The 20,412-nt window shown below is 38.5% G+C and overlaps 1 protein-coding gene across 4 annotated transcripts in view; it reads left to right on the top strand.

Moving 5' to 3' along the window:
- sema5a (sema domain, seven thrombospondin repeats (type 1 and type 1-like), transmembrane domain (TM) and short cytoplasmic domain, (semaphorin) 5A) overlaps positions 1-20,412 on the top strand; it is a 262,200-nt gene that overhangs the window by 122,082 nt on the left and 119,706 nt on the right. For all 4 annotated transcript variants that reach the window (XR_005993366.1, XM_041813627.1, XM_041813626.1 and 1 more), the window contains exons 6-8: positions 718-816; positions 7,368-7,581; positions 11,529-11,814. Coding sequence is in view for 3 of the 4 variants with exons in the window: in XM_041813627.1 (XP_041669561.1) it covers positions 718-816; positions 7,368-7,581; positions 11,529-11,814 (599 nt within the window). In the remaining variant the exon portion in view is untranslated. The remainder of the gene's footprint in view (positions 1-717; positions 817-7,367; positions 7,582-11,528; positions 11,815-20,412) is intronic.

Below are 20,412 nucleotides of genomic sequence, written 5' to 3'. Positions count from 1 at the left end.
AACAAACGGCGCTCTCTGACATGAATACTGACTGCTGTTATTATATTTGCTCTGAATTTTTGTTGATGGAAATCCCAACAAAAAGCCTGATGGCTATGTTGAGAGTTCACCATGTTCAGCAGCAATCAATCATCCAATCAATCATTTACTCCATCTGTCTCTCTGTATTTGCTTTGTGCTTTTTAACCAAGTGCTGAGTGGTTCTCTAGAAACCCCGGCCACTACCTCAGAGGAACCAAGACAAGAGTGATGAGCGTGTACTTCAACATAATTTAGAGAAAAGTGGTTTGAATTGATGAACGTAGAAAGTGGGCTAAAAGGGAACATGCTTGACAGAAGCATATGAGAGGCTACACTTTCATTTTCACTTATGACAAGCCAACAAAGCCCAGGCAATTTTCTAACTAATCCTGAGAGGTTCTGTCCCATGCCCGCTGCATTTATCTGTTCTCCACCTCATTCAGATCCCCCTCCAAATCTGGCCCCCGCTGAATTAAGATGTGACATGGCTAAGCCGTGTGGGCATTAGCCTTGATTTAACTCTGTCAAGCTTGGCCACGTTTTAGAGTAGCCCTCCCGCAGTTGCAGGTGTTTGTCTCATTTATTGACACAAAGTGTAATTTTGTCCTCCTGCCTAATGCTGCTGCTTGTAGATGGATAGATAAGGACTGCTGCTGTTAACCACTAACTGTGATTTGCTTGTGTTTTTCTCCACAGGAGGAGTGTCAGAACTACATCAGAGTGCTGCTGGTGAATGGGAACAGGCTGTTTACCTGTGGAACCAATGCTTTCACCCCCATCTGCACCAACCGAACCGTATGTACCACAGAACTTTTACTTTCATAGCCTCCTATTCCATCATTATACTGAAGTCCTTGTCTTCTCTTTCCATATGAATAACTCACTTTACCTTTCGTCATATTACCCATGTGGATGCACGTAAGTGTCAAACAAAGCAAGCTGGTTTGGCTACAACTACTGCTAGCAGGCTAATCTGTTAGCATGTTTGCTAATGTTCTTGCAAGCAAGGCTTACATTCAGAGATTAGCTTTTTGGAAACAGCACTGAATGTGGGTTAAATTTTGCAGATTTTTGATGCATAAAATACCTTTAAATTGGTAGATATTTAAAAACTACACCACTATGGTTAAAAACATCTTAACTAGTCTATTTGTGTATTTTCAGTCTGCATAGAAAATCCCAGCCAGCGAACTTGATTTCTGTAATAAAAAATGAAACTGACTTATGCCAGAGATGAACTTGCTGTTTCACCATGTGCTAACATGTCTTATGAGCATTCCTGTGCATATACTTGCCTGTACACAATGCGTGTTAATGGAGGAAACCACTAGAGGGCACACAAGAGTTCATGCCCTATACAGCTACCTGATGTTTGGGATATAAACTACAAACATGGAAACATCTGAGGAGGTTGAACTGATGTTAATTCTGAGATCAGAGCTAACATCATATTACCATTGATCAATGATAACATCAGATCAAACTGATGGTCAGAGTATGAACTTCATTTCTCCATGTACTTATGGAGTATCGGTTCAATTATTTACAATGTTTTAGATAGAAGATAAAATAATGTTATTAATGAAATAATAACCAACAATAATGTATCTGATGAAATAATAAAGCTACAAACACGTGACTGAAAGTCACCACTTTGCACAGTCACTTTTTGAAATGCACCACCAATCTTGTTCTCATTAATGTTGCAGGTCTAAACATCAATTTTTGAAACAGAATGCTCTGTCATAGTTCAACAGACATGTTTGCATCACTGCAGTGACAATAATACATGGCACATGGAGAATTGTAGACTTGGTTAGCAGTTTGTGTTTAAAATATTCATCTGTGTAGTTGTCTCTGCTGCTGTGTTGACTTGGAGACCTACTCTGCCTCTACTTAACCTTGCAAAGCAGATGGATTAACCTGTTTCCGTGGTTCTCTCTGGGGAATCCATCTTGCAAAGCTCCCATCTGAACAGTTTGGGCCCGGTTAGAAAGTGACAGGACCAATCAGCGTCGAGGGGCAGTAGGCGGAGTCGTGACGTAAGCAAGCAGCAACAAGAGGCTGGTGCAGTTATGGTGGAAGAGATTAGTGTGGATGCTGCTAAAGCGCCAGTTTTATCAGAACTCGATGACATTTCTACGTTCAAAGAAGAACAAAGAACAGCAGTGAGTTGTTTTCTTTTCAAAAACGACAAAAGTCGTGTACTGACATGTCTACAGTCACCATGGTTCTCCTCACAGTTGGTGTCCACATGTGGCTACACATTGCGGTCAAAAGCCAGTTTAACCTGAGCTGACGTACAGCTTTATTCCTTTTTCTTTTAAGATACAGCCAGACACTCCACTCCGGTGCAATGGTAGGCTCCATTCAATGTGCTAAATCAGTGTTTCCTAACCATTTTTCTTGGAGCCCCCCTAAATGTCCTAACAAAATGGGCGCCCCCCCCCCCCCCCCCCAGGACCCAAGAGAGAAGAAAAAGTGACACACTACTGCCAAAAATCAACATAGATTTGAATTGTTTCACTGATAAAACCCTAAAAAAAGGCCCATGCATGCTTTTTTTTTTAAATCAAAAGACATTTGTATAAACTACCTAATAACTGCTTTATCATGTTTTTTGTCAATATTGTCAAATCTGATTTTGGGAGCCTCAGAGAAGACTCCCTACAACCTTTAGGGCCCCCCTGGGGGGGCCCAGACCCCAGGTTGGGAACCAATGTGCTAAATAAGATTGAGGCAAAAAAGGCCAGAGAGAGTCAGGCCAACCAGTGGTGAATGTCCGGTTACAGTTTTATTATTTTATTAGACCAGCATTTTTGCCCAACATATGATTATTATAATAATTTGTTTAACCATGTGATAATTCTGTTGTCTACTTAAAGGGTTAAACATTTGAGATAGGTGGTGGGGCACATCCCTAGACTCTCTCATCCATGCTTTATGACCGTATTGAAGTAAACAGCAGCTCTTTTTTCCCTTTTGTCATATCTGTCACATTCGTTTTAACAGAACCTCGATTACCCAGTGAACACTTCTTAATGGATCATTGTCTGTGACACTTCAGCCTGAATAAGCCTGATAGAAATGCAGATATCAAGAATGAATAAGTGTTATTGACTAAATTAGTAACATTAGGAGAAAAGGTGAAGGTTGAGGTGTGATGGAGCTGGAATCTTGATATCATAGGAAGTGCTGCAGCATCTCTCATTGCTGCTCTTATCTCTGTGTTGTGCAGTCAGGGATGTAGATGAATCTTATTATGCTGGGTTATTGGAGAAGTCGTGTTCTCTCAAACTTGTTAAACGTCCTAATCAAAATATTGCCTTAAGCTCATTACTTGCGGTAATCATGACATTGGCCCTCGAGTAAACACATCCTTGTCTCATTTGTGCAGCTTTGAGCTTCTTCATGAGTCAATGCAGTTATTTTTCAGCTTCCACTCTTTGTCTTAAGTCATGCCATCTTTCTTAGTTCTCTCTCATACATCTACCAAATCTTTGTAGCGTTTAAATCCTTTGATTTAAAGGGATGTTCAGCGAGACTTTTCAGTGTGAGTTTCTTTTGTGTGTCAGCAGCTTTTGAGACTGTGAGGGCATCAAGTCTTTTTTTTAAACCCACCATCACTTTGAAATGTGCTGCCACCTTTTCATTTTATTACAGAAGCATTTAGTGCTACTAAACAAGTTTCTCACTGCCTGAAGTGTCAGTTAAGAAGGTTTTAATCCCACATTAGAGGTGACAAGTGCCCACTGAAGCAGACCAACACTTAAAATGTCAGTGCATTGTGCTCACCTGAGAACTTCTCAGATATCCATGCGTCTACTTTTGTGAGGTTTGGGAGGAGGCGGTGGCACAGGTTTACTATTACGCTGACATTTGTTTTTGTCCAAAAGCACTGCATCCAAAGGTCACAGGCTCATAATGACTGTTTACTGCTGTGAAAATACATATAGTGGAAATGTCATGACATTATTACAGCACTATTTTATCAGACGCTGTCATATTTACCCACTGAACGTCCATTAATGTGAAACAGTGGTCGGGCGCAGCAACAACAGAGGAATCCTGCTCTGACAGATTTACTATCATCTCTGATGGATGAACAGAGAAGGAGCAGAATACTCTAGTAGTTTAATAAGTGCTCTGAAAGTAGAGATTAAAGCGGCTGTTAATTCCTCTGACTTTCAGGCGCTGAGCCACTGCTGAGTGGAACAGAGAGGAAAGGTTGTGGAATGGACCTTTATTGAAATCATTAACAGGAAATGTAGCCATGCTTTTTTCATATAAACATTTAAAATGATCAATTCATTAAGATTCTAAAAATCTAAAGGGGAGTCTGTCAGTATTCTTTGGTTTAATTAGAAATTTCATCAAAGCTTTTTGATTTATTTAATTCCAATTTCATAGAATATATGCAGTTTAATAAAAGGGTTCATTTTCCCAATCCAGTTTAATGGCAAAATGCTCCAGACGAATGGTTTGACATTTTCAAACAATCATTTCAAATTAAATATCCGCTACAAAGTTTCTGGGTTGACTTGCGCAGTTAGAACAGATTTTATTCCATGCTTTATTTTTAACAAATGGGACTCTCACAAAAAAATTAGAATATCATGAAAAAGTTTAATATTTTTATCACTCATTTCAGAAAGTGAAACCTATATATTATATAGACTCATTACACATAGAGTGAGATATTTTAATTTGAACACATTAGTGCCACTTAAAACCCATTTTTATCAATTTTAAACCCTTTCCACCACATTTTTCTGCCCATTTTGCCACTTCTAAACAAATTCTTACCACTTCACGTCTAACGTTGCCTTTGTTGACCGATTATTGCCTCTATTATCCACTTTTTTAATCACATTTTATGCCCATTTTAACCATGTTTCAATATTGGATATGCTCATTTTTGCCATTTAACCCATTTCTGCCATTTCAGCCAATTTCTTTGTTTCAGTTAACCCATTTCTTGCCTGTTAATATCAAATTTTTATCTCATTTCACCAAATTTTCAACCCATTTTGCCATTTTAAAGCCATTTCAGCCACTTTTTAATCCGTTTTACCACTAACTATGCCATTTTTGCCACTTATACCCACTTTTGCCACTTTTTGCTTATTTTTTGCCACGTTCAACCCATTTCTGCTACTTTTAAAATCCAATTTCACCACCTCTTTAGTCACCATGTTTTTTTTTTGCCATTATCAACCTATTTTAGCCATTTTTTTACCCATTTTAATTCTGGTTTCAACAAAAGGGATTTACTTTTTTGAGAAGGCTTTGTTGATTGATAAATGTGTTTATTATTTAGGTTAGATATAAGATATGGATACCACAGCTTAACTTTACAATGACCCATGATTTTGCTGACCTACGTGGTCCCCCAGTCTGGCTGGGCCCCAGAAAGTGCCCCCCTTTATCCCCCATTATGGGCAACCTTGTCTGCACATGACTATTCTTGAATGTATATGGCTGTGTTCAGCCACCTTCAGGTACAGTGGGGTGCCCGGTCTCTGGCACCTTTATTTCTGGGGTCGCGGGCTGAAAAGGTTGAGAACCACTGCTCTAAAGGTCTCTGCACAGGCCTGAAGCAGCTGTTAAACTCACTGTGCAAGCTAATGCAAGCAGATTGTGAAACTGATGTGATTGATTGCTTTGTAACTCATACTTGTATCCTTAGGTCTAATTTTGAAGTACAGCAGCAGGATTAGTTGTGACAGCTCTTTGATTCTGTTCACACGTACATGGTAGCTGCTTGGATGTGTCATTTGCCAGCCATCAGCAGTGACTCATCAATGAAAATCTTGTCTGCTATCAAGTCCTGCCTATAAATAAAACTGATGGCTGCATTTCCGGTCCTAGCAGGCTTTTTTGAAAAAGCCCTCGGTAGCCACAGCAGAGTCTCAGTAGCACCCACAGTAGCACCCGACTGACTCTCCCAGCAGTGTCCCTAAGCTGTGAACTGTCTCTTTCAGGCGACATCTCTATCAGAGCCACTCAAAGTCACTCCAGTGTCCTCTCTACGCAGCTGCTGGGTGCACTAAAAGGATGACTTTCACTACTCTTCTTCAAAATGCAATGGACACACTGCGGTCTGACTATTTATCAGCCTTCCTCTTGTGTTTTTCCAGATGACCCATTGATCCAAAAACGGCTATTCCGGCACACAGAGCGAGTCTCGTCAATGCTCGGCTTTCATCTCTGGGCGACGGGGCTAAGACAGGGAAGCTCTGTTGTGTTGTGGTTCTGATCAACACAGCCTTTGATCCAAATCAAACAGCTTCAGGAAATTATCCAGAGAAGTTTCCTGAACACGTGCTCTGAATGGAGTCTGGTCTCCTGTGAGGAAGAGCAGCCGCTGATTATTCAGTCTGTGAAAATGTGTTAGAAAAGCCTGTCAGAGAAAGGAGGGGAGTCCGAAAATGTAAAACACAAGAAGATCATTGTAATGATCATTTGTGCTTCTCAAATCATGAGATTTGCACCATCTTGAACCTTTCTGTCGTGTATGTGCCCTCAGAATCCAAACAGCACAAACCATGAGCTAATCGTCACACACTGTGTTTACTTTTGCACCATAAAATATAATTACATCCTGGATTTTAAAATGCATTGCTCTTTTTTGTAATGCAGGACTGAGTCACTTGTATATTTTCTCTTCAGGACCTGGTGCAGTATGTCAGGGCTAAGCCAGGGTCACGCTGTAAAGTATTTTTAAAAAGCTTTGGCCTCAGACTCAAAGTCTCACATGGAGCCTCTTTTAGGGCTCAGAGACTGCTCAAAGATGGGCTATAATAATGTTATAACCAGACAAGCAGATGTTTTTCCTCAAAAACCAATGCAGCCAAGGGTTATTTTATGGAAGAAGCCTGGTTTGGACGTGTTTCTCTTTCTAAGCAGATGGTTTCTTAACATTCGACTTAAAGCAGCTGCTCCATTTGTGTGTTATATGCTGCTAATGATTCTAAATGTGTTCTCTGATTATGTTTTTCTGCTCCTGAAGGTTTTGCTCATATATATTTTTTTGTATGTGTTCGGCTGTAGATGTAAACCAAACAAAACATAATGAGATGGGTTTTTTTATGCCTGCATTATTTGCATATTGGCAGAAACAAACAAAGTCTTGTGCAGTTTGCATTTTAATGTTGCCCTTTGATACCCTGTACTACATTTTTGTGCAGGTTCTATTTAGAGCTGTTTAAGGAGTAAGATGAAAATGCATTTTTTACTCTCTTATCTTATAGACACTAAGGTTGCAAACATCCAAAGTAATTCCTCTTAGTGTCAAGACTATATCCTTCAATTTTCATGACATTTTTCTTTCTTTTGAATTGCAGCTGACAAATTTGACAGAGATCCACGATCAGATCAGCGGCATGGCTCGGTGTCCATACAACCCCCTTCACAATTCCACCGCCCTCATCACCTCCAGTGGGGAGCTGTATGCCGCCACGGCCATGGACTTCTCTGGGCGAGACCCTGCCATCTACCGCAGCCTTGGAGGCATGCCACCGCTGCGTACTGCACAGTACAACTCCAAATGGCTGAACGGTAAGGGGAAAAACAGGGAAATATCCGGGAAGAGGTCCAATGGTTTTAAAATGTAAAAAAAAAAAGAATAACAAAGAGATGAATGGGCTTTTTGGTCCCTGTGTCTTTTGGTCTTTGGACGTTTAACCTTGCTAAGCAGATGGGTTTGCCAGACTCCATCTCTGTCATCAGGCAAATTTATCTTGAAAAGCTCCAATCCTGCTAATACTGTTGGGACCAATCAGTGTCATTTAAGGGGGTAGCTATGGGCGGGGTTTAGTTGGACTTGAAGCCATTTGCAATGGCTGCCTCCACTTCAGTGAATACCGCTGATGTAGCTTTAGCATAGCGTCAGATTTACTAGAATTGAACCACAGTTCTGTATGGAATAGAAGAATATAAACAACGCTAGAAGATTTTCAATGTGTGAAAGATGTTTTTGCTCATCTGCCAACCTGCTTTGGCATGAGTGTGCTGCCATGAAGGGGTGTTTAGTTACTGTGAGAGCTTGTATACAATGGCTGCTAGTGGAGTGATTAGCTTGGATGTAGCCACAGCGGCGGCTTGGTCAGAACTGGACATTTCTTTATGAGGGCAGAGAGCAACACTGAAAACTTTTTATGACAGAAAAGATGTTTTTGTTCTTCTCCTGGCTTTGGCTTAGGTTTGTGCTTGTTACAGGTGGAGCAGTAGCTGGTAGCTCAGATGTAGCTGTAGGAAAGCAGCAGTTTAATTGGAACTGCACAACATTTTATTTTAAAACAAGAGCATAGAGCCAAACTGAGAGCTTATCTCGGCAGAGAAAATGTTTTTGCACATTTCCAGACCAGCCATGGCATCAGTTTTATTCACTGAGAAGCCCCGCCATTAATAATCTGCAGCAGCAGTAGCCTGTCAGCTCAATAGTAGCGCATGCTTGTCTCCATGCTCTGATTGACTCGTCAGGAATGTAACAAGCAGAACATCACTCCAATCACCTTTCGAGGTTTTTCTGAAAGTCCTGTCCTCCTCAAACATTTTCTATGGGAGCTTTCCCAGATGAATGTGAAATATGTTCAGTTGCTTGGGCAAATGGAGTAAAAGTACGTGAGGTAAATGTCTTAGAGAACCAAGTGAAAGTTAACTTAAATATAAATACATCATGCTTATTCATACAACTGGTCAATAGCATTTACACATCTGCCTGCTGTCAAATGTGTTTAAATGTATATATGTATATGTTTGTATATATATATTATAGTAGTGATATATATATATTATAGCATATATATTTAGACCTCTGTGGCTCTGTGGATGGCATCGTTATCAATAAGACGTGGGCATAGACTTTTTTCCTACAAATCCAGGGTGTTCTGGGTCACATAGATTTTGGGATCAATGTTATCAGAGAATGTTTGCACTTTCATTAGCAGCACCTAATGAAGCTCATCATTAGTTAATGCAGGACACGGTAGTCATACACCCGACGGCTAGCTGATCCCAATTATCGGCTCCCAGCTCCCACAGCCAATTACAGCTCTTTCTGTAAACACAGCAGTGTATTTAGGTATGACATGTTTCTCTCTCATCCCTGCTTGCATCAGTGCTGATGCACCACACTGCTGCTGCCGGCAAAGCTTAACATCCTCCACCCCAGCCTCCTCATTTATAGCCCAAAGCTTGTATTCAGATTCGTGCTACTATGGATTAATTGCTTTTGAACTAATTTTATTGGCTTCAGTATGCATTGTCATAAATGTTTCTAGCCATGCACTCCCTGTACAGTCAAAGCGTGCTTGACTAACCCAGGAAGCATCTTTAGAGCAGAGCCTTCTCTGTAAAGTTAACCTGTACATCCATTTTGCAATAGAATGGTTAAGTGTATGCCGAGAGTTCCTGACTGAATTTAGATTCCATTAAAGAACACAAAACTCCCCAAGTTTAGAGAGAGAAAGGAAAGGAGTCAGGGCCACATAGAGAGAGAGAGACCATTTCATAGGACACATCCCCCTGTTGTTGGGTTGTGAGCATATTTAATCATTGTTAAGGGTTATAATGTACAGTAGGTTATTATGCACGGTACGTTATGTGATCAGGCTGCAGTTACAGGTTAAAGGCTCTCAACAAGTCTACTGAATAAAAGCAGAGTCCTCACATACAAAGGCGGACGTTCAGCTGGCTGTATGCATTTTTCTTTCTTTTTTGTTTGTTTTTGTTTACAGCTGACATTAGGAACAAGTAGTGCAGAAGTTCTCTGATGTGTCTCAGTAGGTAATGTAGTTGTGCAATACGTTACTTTCCCCACATGTACTGAAGTCAGGGCTGATTTAAGAAGCAGCACTGACCTTAATCTGCTGTTATTTCATTATTTACACTGTGTGCTTTCACCCTACGTGTTTTTATATTTTAAAGAAGTCTTCTACAGGGACCTAAAAAGATGCCAGGAGATGAGCTCGGCTGAAATGACAACTGTTCTAGAACAGCTTCAGAATAAAAATACTCCGTATAAACAAGGAAGTTTCTTCACAGCAGTGCCCCACTAAGCTTTTATTTTGAAAAGCACACCTATTTTTGGCTGAGAAGAGCTTCATATTCTGATGTAATCAAAGTAAAGTACAGCTCCAAAGCTATTTTGAAGCTCGAGGATCTCTGACACATCACCGTCCATTTTGACTCATTTTGACTCGCCTGTCCTGTTGATGACAACGTCCGCTCTAAAAATATATAAAAATCTCAGTTTTTCAGGTGATTTTTCTTCTCCAAGGTGGAGAGTGAAAATCAAACTTTGGCTTAGTTGTGCTTGTGTTCTATCAATTTTTGACCATAAAAACGAAAATGCCCTCATAATTCAATTTTAATGTTCTTTATTATAATAAAAATGGAACCTTTTATTTCATCCCAATAACAAAAGACAGGGGGGGCTTTTTGTACTAATTCTGGGGGGAAAAATCTACTTTTTCACCCCAAAAAATCAGCACTGTGGCTGTCAGATTTTAAATGTTTTGCAAAGAAACTTAAGGGCAGCAGCTGCTTATCGAACACACAATTTTCTCTTTGGTTGGAAGGATTGTTTTCCACCTTTAGTCTCCTCTTTGTAATTGCTCTGTTGCCTTTTATCAGTAAAAGCAATTATTTCTAAAGTTACTAAGCAACTGGAAAATCTTTATATTTATCTCACCTTTTCTTTAAAGAAGCACACAAGGAGAATTCTTCAGAAATCAATGTCATTTCTTCCCTCAAAACTCAGAAACACTTGAAGCAAAAACACTCCTGACAGCTGCAGACGGCTGAAGGCGTCCAGCCTGCAGAGAAGTCGCTCAATCACTATCTTGTCAGCAAGTGTCTTTAATCTGATTCACATTGGAGATAAATTGAAGAAATAAATTAAAAGCCACCACATACGTCGAGCTGCAACCTTCAGAGTAAAGGTTTGATAACTAATTTTATGGCAAATTGATTTTTTTTCCATCTGCACTGCCTTCCTAAGGTGCAGGGAAAAGAGGAGGGGGAGGGAAACAGTTTCATTTAAAGGTGAATTAAATCACTGTCGGCCAGAATCAAGTGTGTGCTTTAGATCCAATAATGTCATACATAAAGATGAACACCATCGCCGTGAAAGTGTCGTGGAGGTTGCGTGTTTCTGATGGGGGAGAGCGATTGCGCTACACCTGTTTTGGTCATTTCTCATCCTAACCTTTAGGTTCTCCAGAGAGAAAAATGAGTTTTCTTATTACGACCCAAAGCCATTAATAACATAGCCAGTAGTTATTAATCCTGATCACCTGCTGTTGTGTGGGCCTCACGCTCACACACTCTACGAGTCAATCAGTCATCACACATTCTCTCACCCACTCGCTCTTACTCCCACAGTGTTAAATATGTGCTGTGGATATTTATTCTCACTCTTTCTGCACTTCATCTTTCTCCCATCTCCCTGTGTTTATTTCTCTTTGTATTCAGCTCACTTCCTGTGTCTGTTCTTCTTACAGAACCCAACTTCGTCTCCTCTTACGACATTGGCAACTTCACCTACTTCTTCTTCCGGGAAAACGCGGTGGAGCACGACTGCGGCCGCACGGTGTTCTCCCGCGCAGGCCGCGTCTGTAAGAATGATATCGGTGGGCGATTCCTCCTCGAAGACACGTGGACCACCTTTATGAAAGCCAGGCTCAACTGCTCACGGCCCGGAGAAATCCCCTTTAACTACAATGAGCTGCAGGGAACATTTTACCTCCCTGAGCTGGAGCTGCTCTACGGCATTTTCACCACCAACGTGTGAGTAACATGAAATTTAATTTTTTTATTTTTAGCAGTGATACTCAACGTGTGGCTCTGTTATGTCTTAAATTGAAATATTATTCCCCCAGAAAACCGTAGAAAAGGGACCTCAGAAATAAATCACATTAGTCAGGATGTTCCCCAGACTTTCACTGAAGGCTTTTAATGTCAAACTTAATTGTTCCATTGTTGGCACTTTTCAGCCAATTAAGCTACTTTTTGCCATTAAATACCACTTGTTTCCTACTTTTATGCGCATTTTTGCTACTTCTTTTTGACGTTTTTTCCCATTTTTGCCCTTTTTTTACCTTTGTTTTACACTTTTCACCCTTTTAAGCTGCCCTTTGCAATTAAGTACCCCTTTTTTTCCTTTTTTGCCCATTTTTGCCACTTCTTTTTGACACTTTTTTTCAAATTTATGCCACTTTCATCCCATTTAAGCTAACTTTTGCTATTTAATACCACTTGTATCCTCTTTTTTGCCTATTTTTGCAACGTCTGTTAGACACTTTTATCCCATTTTTGCCTTTTTTTCTCATTTTTGGCCCATTTAAGCTACCTTTTGCCATTAAATACCACTATCCATTGAGGTTTTTATCGCCTGATATCTCTTCAGGATGATGCACGTCACATCCCCTGCATGGAATATCTCTTAATCTAAACTCTCTTCATAGTTAGTGTGAGCAGATGAGTGCTTTTCGCGTCCTTGTATGTTGTAATTATTGTTTTGTTCTATCTTTACTTCTTTCTTGTTTCTAAGCTGTTGATTATTAAAATCTACTCTGGTTCTTTCTTTCAGCTCATTGTTAAAGCAAAACTGACAATAACAAACCTCCACTACATATTTATGTTCAGCTCTGTTTATAGTAGTGAGGATTTTTGAGCTGATAGCAATAACCAATACTTCCCTACCCCTGATGGCTGTTAACTATTAAGACCTGATCATTTTTTTCGGTTGTTGATTTTCAAAAAAAGGTGTTTTATATGTTTTTATGCACACCTGGGGTAGGAGGGTTAGTATGTAGCTAGTAAAGATATTTTAAACAATTTCTAACTGACATCACTCCTGTTTACATCAAAAAACAAAGAACACTTCTGACTTTACAACTGTTATTTATTCATTCAAACTCTAACTAGAACATTTGTGAACTGAACAAAGTACAACATAAATAAAAACTGACATACTCTCGTTTTAAAGAGTTTGCTTTTTGCCCTTTTCCCCTGAAATGAATTTAAATCTCTTGACAAACTGTCAGATCTGACGTTTTATTTAACTAAAAAAGAATTCAGATGATGTGTCCCAGACATGATCCCCTATTACAACCGGTAGTTTTCAAATAAATAGAATGTAGTCCTCAATTAAAGTTATTACTAAGGAACGAAAAGCCTGCTGCAAATTACTCTGCAGATAAAACACATGAATGATATCAGGCTGTCGTGCTTAATCAATGGAGAGGTTTGGGGGGCAGTTGGCTTTTTTGAAGAGAGCTGATGATTTCAATAAACATCGAAATATGCACTGACAAACGTCCTATCAAAGATGGGGGGAAATGTTATGTGCAGTGCTAAACAGGTTTATTAGACCACCTGTCATATTTGTCTCAGAGACCATCCAGCATCATTAAGTGCTTTAATGCGGACTCTTTCATTTTCAGTCAGCTCTCCACATTTTACCATCTTGAACAGGAATGAGGAATTTCAAACTGAATTCACCCAAATTTGAGCCGGCTCACTGGACTTCTCTGAGAAGTCAGAAATGAATCAAGCATAACATTCAACCACTAAAACTCATTTTTCTGTTCAGGAATGCAAGTAAATAACTATAATTTGACATATTCATCAAGAAATAATAACGTGCTTTACTATTTTTCAGTTTTTTTGTAAATCAGTAAATGTGAAAATTCATGGATAACAATAATAATTATATTTTAGCATTAAAAAATATCATTTTGGTTAAAGAGCTTCTACATATTGGTGTATTAACCATTGCAGAAACATAAAAAATGATTTTGGTAATTACCAGTGCTGTTAATTTAGGGCAGCTGTGGCATAAACCTTACTTTGGTTAGGGTTAGGGTGGTCTAATACATTTGTTAAGCACTGTACATGGTTAATACAAAATCATGGAGTGGTCAGTTGTTAAAGGTCTGTTCCTAATCTTGTTGATCAGACTGTAAATGAAGACACATCCTGCAGTTTCAGATGCCTGCTGACTCTGCACTGTGCCTGGTATTAGCCCTCCAATTGGTCCTGATGCTAGTGGCTGCTGCAGCTTCGTATTAACAGTCCGTTGTTAGGATGACGACTCCTTAGTGACTTGTAAGATCCTTTGTGTTGAAACTTGAGGACTTTTCTCCACTCTTTGGGATCTTTGCAGGGTCATGTTGACCTCCTCTAAAACTCAGAATAACTCCCCCCAGTGATGCCGCCTTATAACTAGACGTGCTGATGCCTCTCAGCACTGAGGCTTCTTTTTCTTGTCTGGGTCTTAACAGCACGTCACGTCACATTCTGTAGTCTTTTGATGCCTTTATTATTGTTGGATATACTGGTTAATGTTCAGATATTGGAATAATAAAAATCTTTCAGCAATATTGGCCAATGATTCACCAGTCCAGATAATTGTTGTGCATCCCTAGTTTATAGTGATCAGTAAACCATAATGAGCATGTGTTTTAGGAAGAATGTGGAGTAACCACTGGTAGTCCCCTTATGTTATGATGTCACTCCTTATTGCAAAGGTGTAAAAGTTTGATCCACTTACACTCACAAATGGCTAAAAGGTCTGAAATACTGCAGACCTCAGTGACAGTGTGTCAGATCTTTGTTGTGTTGGTGTATTATTAGAGGTGATTTGGCTCTATCGTTGTCAGACACTGAGGATCTCAGGGACAAATATCAGTGGTAATTGGGGATGATGGTAGTTATTGTTAAGTGGTCTGACAGGCTTAGAGGCCTCTAATAAAGGGACCAATAAGAGTGAAGATATGCTTCTTTTGCCTCCAGCAGTCTTCTAACTGAAGTCTTAAACCAGTGATCTGCTAAAAGATGTCTTTAATATGCACTTAATGGCCACAGAGTTGTGGCTTTTCAACAGCGTTCTGACCTGTGCATAATAAAGCCAAGTCAAACTCTATTATAGCACTCATCGTACAGAGGGCCACACTATGGGCTTCACAGTCAAACCTATGCTACTGTCTATGTAAAGAGGTAGAAGTTAGATGAGCAGTATCTCCTCTGATTTCTGTTTTTTATTAAGCTGTGAAAAAATCTCTGACTTTAAAACATTCAATCATCAAGATGCTGAGTGAGGGAATTTATGGGATCTGGAGGTTAGTCAAAGTTGTAAATCATCTGCATATTAATGGTAATTCATTCTGTATGTTTGAATGGTGATGTGATTGGGAGCAGCTAAAGTTTAGATTATAGGAGCCCAAGACTAGAGCCTTGGAGTTCTCCACATTTAACACCAACTTTATTAGATTCATAGTCTCTGTTACCGTTCCTGAAGGTTTTTTCAGGGCTCTAGTAGACAGACACAACTATAGACAGTATTGATCTAGAGTGTCAAAGGTTGCTGAATTATCAAACGTAAAGGAATGTTTTTATAGAATCTGTGTTGATATGCACACTATTGAGAAAAATCAGTCCTGTAGAGTGAGGTTAGTCCAAGTATGGGTGGGAATATGGTAGAAAAAAAAAAAATTTACTATTTTTTATTGTTGAAAAGCAATCTCCATTTTGTCACAATTCTTTATCAATCTGATTTTAAAGGTACAGTGTGTAATATTTAGCCTAGTAGCATTTAGCAAAACCAGCTTGGTTAAAATGAAACATGACATTTATAAGTAGATTGATCTAAATTAGTGTTAACATCTGATAACACATTTTTAAATTTATATTTTAAATTAACTCAGAATAAGCCTTTTATTCATACATAGGGAGGGTCCCCTCCAAGGACGCTGCCATCTTGGATTTTTGCATTTTGCCTGTTTCTATGGCACCATAGAAGGAACCAAATAACAGTTAAGCATGTATTGATTTTTAAACTTCACTGGTTCCCACAGTTATCACCAGAGAAATGATCATCACACTCCAGAATTGACTGTTAGATGTTAATAGTCCCAATTTTACACACTGTACCTTTAAGGCTAATTTTTAATAGCACCAAAAGCAAACATATTTCCCCTGTATACTTTTATAACTGAACAAATACAGAGTTTAAAAGTAAACATGATACTTTTCATGTTTTTCTTCAGCAACAACCTGATGGTCAGTGCATAGAATATTTAAATATTTGACATTTCATATTTTCATGATCAGGTTAAGAGTGGGTCTGAAGGTCTTCTACCAAATGTTTTAAGCACCAAACATTTCCATCTCCCTGCATTCACCATGATAAAATGATGATGTAGTTGTGTGCCCACTGTCTTTGTTTTTGAATTTATTATTATTATTTTTTAAAGTTTTATTTGTAATGAGGTGAACACACAGTGCTTAACAAATTTATCAGAGCACCCTAACCCTAACCAAAGTAAGGTTTATGCCACAGCTGCCCTAAATTAACAGCATTGGTAATTACCAAAATCATTTTTATGTTTGTGCAATGGTTAATACACCAATATGTAGAAGCTCTTTAACCAAAATGATATTTTTTAATGCTAAAATATAATTATTATTGTTATCCATGAATTTTCAAATTTACTGATTTACAAAAAAACTGAAAAATAGTAAAGCACGTTATTATTTCTTGATGAATATGTCAAATTATAGTTATTTACTTGCATTCCTGAACAGAAAAATGAGTTTTAGTGGTTGAATGTTATGCTTGATTCATTTCTGACTTCTCAGAGAAGTCCAGTGAGCCGGCTCAAATTTGGGTGAATTCAGTTTGAAATTCCTCATTCCTGTTCAAGATGGTAAAACGTGGAGAGCTGACTGAAAATGAAAGAGTCCACATTAAAGCACTTCATGATGCTGGATGGTCTCTGAGACAAATATGACAGGTGGTCTAATACATTTGTTGAGCTCTGTACATACACAGAACAGTAACAAGAAAGCACAACAAAAACAGACAAGAAAAGAAACAATAAGAAACAAAAACAAACAAACAAAAAACATAGACATTATTATGGCCTAGGTGTTGGATAGTCTGTGTGGTTCAGCGTCCTGGCTTATACTGTACATATTATTTCAATCTGGTAGATTATGGGCTTTAAAGAAATTACAGTTGCCCTAAAATGAATAAAAAATAGAGGAGATGAACTAAAAAGACTGATTAGTAAATTAAAAATAATAATAATAATTTGAGATATATATATATATATATATATATATACATATATATATCACACAACACCACATGTATCGGGGATCAAAAAGTTGTTCTAACTCTGTTGAGACTTCTTACTTAATTCTGGTCCAAGAATGGACCGATGAGTTTATTTTAATCTTAATCAGGTAGATTTTTAACCAGTTATAATAATAAATAAGGTTAATTTCTGTAATATAATCTTGATTTTTATTCATTACGGGGTCGGAAACTGTTTATTAACGGACACTGAGTGGTGACACTCATGTCACAAACCCGCCTACTGCAGACTGAAAGAGAGTCTTCTAGATCTACTACTCTTTCATGTGTTCTAGATCTACCAATCTTCTATCTCTTCTAGATCTACTACTCTTTCATGTGTTCTAGATTTACTACTCTTCTATCTCTTCTAGATCTACTACTCTTTCATGTGTTCTAGATCTACCACTCTTCTATCTCTTCTAGACCTTCTACTCTTCTATCTCTTACAGATCTACTACTCTTCTATCTCTTCTATCTCTTCTAGATCTACCACTCTTCTATCTCTTCTAGATCTACCACTCTTCTATCTCTTCTAGATCTACCACTCTTCTATCTCTTCTAGACCCTTTACTCTTCTATCTCTTCTAGATCTACCACTCTTCTATCTCTTCTAGACCTTCTACTCTTCTGTCTCTTCTAGATCTACCACTCTTCTATCTCTTCTAGATCTACCACTCTTCTATCTCTTCTAGATCTACCACTCTTCTATCTCTTCTAGACCTTCTACTCTTCTATCTCTTCTAGATCTACCACTCTTCTATCTCTTCTAGATCTACCACTCTTCTATCTCTTCTAGACCTTCTACTCTTCTATCTCTTCTAGACCTTCTACTCTTCTATCTCTTCTAGATCTACCACTCTTCTATCTCTTCTAGACCTTCTACTCTTTTATCTCTTCTAGATCTACCACTCTTTTATCTCTTCTAGACCTTCTACTTTTCTACTACTCTTTCATGTGTTCTAGATCTACCACTCTTCTATCTCTTCTAGACCTTCTACTCTTCTATCTCTTCTAGATCTACCACTCTTCTATTTCTTCTAGACCTTCTACTCTTCTATCTCTTCTAGACCTTCTACTCTTCTATCTCTTCTAGACCTTCTACTCTTCTATCTCGTCTAGACCTTCTACTCTTCTATGTCTTCTAGATCTACCACTCTTCTATCACTTCTAGATCTACCACTCTTCTATCTCTTCTAGACCTTCTACTCTTCTATCTCTTCTAGACCTTCTACTCTTCTATGCCTTTTAGATCTACCACTCTTCTATCACTTCTAGATCTACCACTCTTCTATCTCTTCTAGATCTACCACTCCTCTATCTCTTCTAGACCTTCTACTCTTCTATCTCTTCTAGATCTACTACTCTTCTATCACTTCTAGATCTACCACTCTTCTATCTCTTTTAGACGTTCTACTATTCTATCTCTTCTAGACCCTTTACTCTTCTATCTCTTCTAGATCTACCACTCTTTTATCTCTACTAGACCTTCTACTCTTCTATCTCTTCTAAATTTTACCACTCTTCTATTTCTTCTAGACCTTCTACTCTTCTATCTCTTCTAGACCTTCTACTCTTCTATCTCTTCTAGACCTTCTATTCTTCTATCTCTTCTAGATCTACCACTGTTCTATCACTTCTAGATCTACCACTCTTCTATCTCTTCTAGATCTACCACTCTCTTATCTCTTCCAGACCTTCTACTCTTCTATCTCTTCTAGATCTACCACTCTTCTATCTCTTCTAGACCTTCTACTCTTCTATCTCTTCTAGACCTTCTACTCTTCTATGTCTTCTAGATCTACCACTCTTCTATCACTTCTAGATCTACCACTCTTCTAGATCTACCACTCTTTTATCTCTTCTAGACCTTCTACTCTTCTATCTCTTCTAGATCTACCACTCTTCTCACTCTTCCAGACCTTCTATCTTCTATCTCTTCTAGATCTACCACTGTTTATCTAATAAGACCTTCTATCTTCTATCTCATTAGATCTACCACTCTTCTATCTCTTTGGTAGACCTTCTACTCTTCTATCTCTTCTAGACCTTCTACTCTTCTATCCCTTCTAGATCTACCACTCTTCTATCTGTGATCCATGGTCTACCACTGAAGACTGCAGTGTCTCTGTCTCTCACGTCTTTGACTCTCAGGATGCCGTCTCTTGAGATTGTATAAAAAAAGTTTTCTAACTTTGTCCAGATTTGGATGAAATCTCAGTCATGACTCCCCACTTTGCTGAAGCAGAGGGGAGGGGTGAGGGACATAGATCTAGTCAGTTAGAATGTGTTTCTTCTGATCTCTCAGCTTCAGCAGATATCTGCTCTATTCTATTTCATGATCTAAGATTGTTCCCTCATGCACCCCTAAAGTTCATTTAAAGCCTTTTAATCGCTGAGTGTCTCATTTAGCGGTATTTAATCCTGATAAAGCACAGGTCATCTTTTCCTTTTTGCACTCTACAAACTTTAAAGAGTTTGTCTTCAGCTTGTTTTATTCAGTGTTACAAACATTCAGATTTTGCAGTTTCCAGATTTATTTGTTGACATCTTCCCCACCATAAGTGATTTGTTTGTGATTTTTTTTTTTTTTTTTTTTTGTCACAGACTCTGTTGATTTTCTGTTTGTCTTTGTTTTTCCCGTGTCTGTGTTGTAATTTGCATACATTTTCCAGGCTTGGTAAATCAAGTTGTTTGCTTCAGATTTCTAAATATTTTAAAAGTTTATTTTCCACAATCATCCCATTTAAAATGGCTTATTTGATAGTCTGCATAATTTTGACTGAGAAGGACAACCTCATGCTGATTTGATTCATAGCGTCACTTATCATCATTTTTCCTTTATCCTTTGTTGATTTTAATGCACCCACAGGAAAGCTTCATGTATAATTCACAGTGTTTGGGGCGTCACACTGTCATTTGAGTAAACAATGCACTTTGCATCTAAATAAACCTGGCATGTGACCTCTATGTATCATGCCGCTGAGTCAAGTATAACACAATGCTGTTTACACACCAAGTACATTTTTAAAAACTGAATTTGTAGACAAAATCTCATCCCCTAACACTCAGAGCAGCTGCAAATAGGATCACATATTCTGTAGCCATCTCACATTTAAATCCAATGAAAGCAGCTTATCATCGTGTATTAAAGTGTACACTGGATTGTGCACTTGGGGATGTAAGAGATGGGATGCATCCATGGATGAAAACTATAATTTTCTATTTTCACAAACACACTTTCC

This window comes from Cheilinus undulatus, linkage group 19, assembly GCF_018320785.1.
Source record: "Cheilinus undulatus linkage group 19, ASM1832078v1, whole genome shotgun sequence".
NCBI lineage: Eukaryota > Metazoa > Chordata > Actinopteri > Labriformes > Labridae > Cheilinus > Cheilinus undulatus.
Note: the sequence above shows the minus strand (reverse complement) of the source record. Positions and strands in the feature narration are given on the sequence as shown.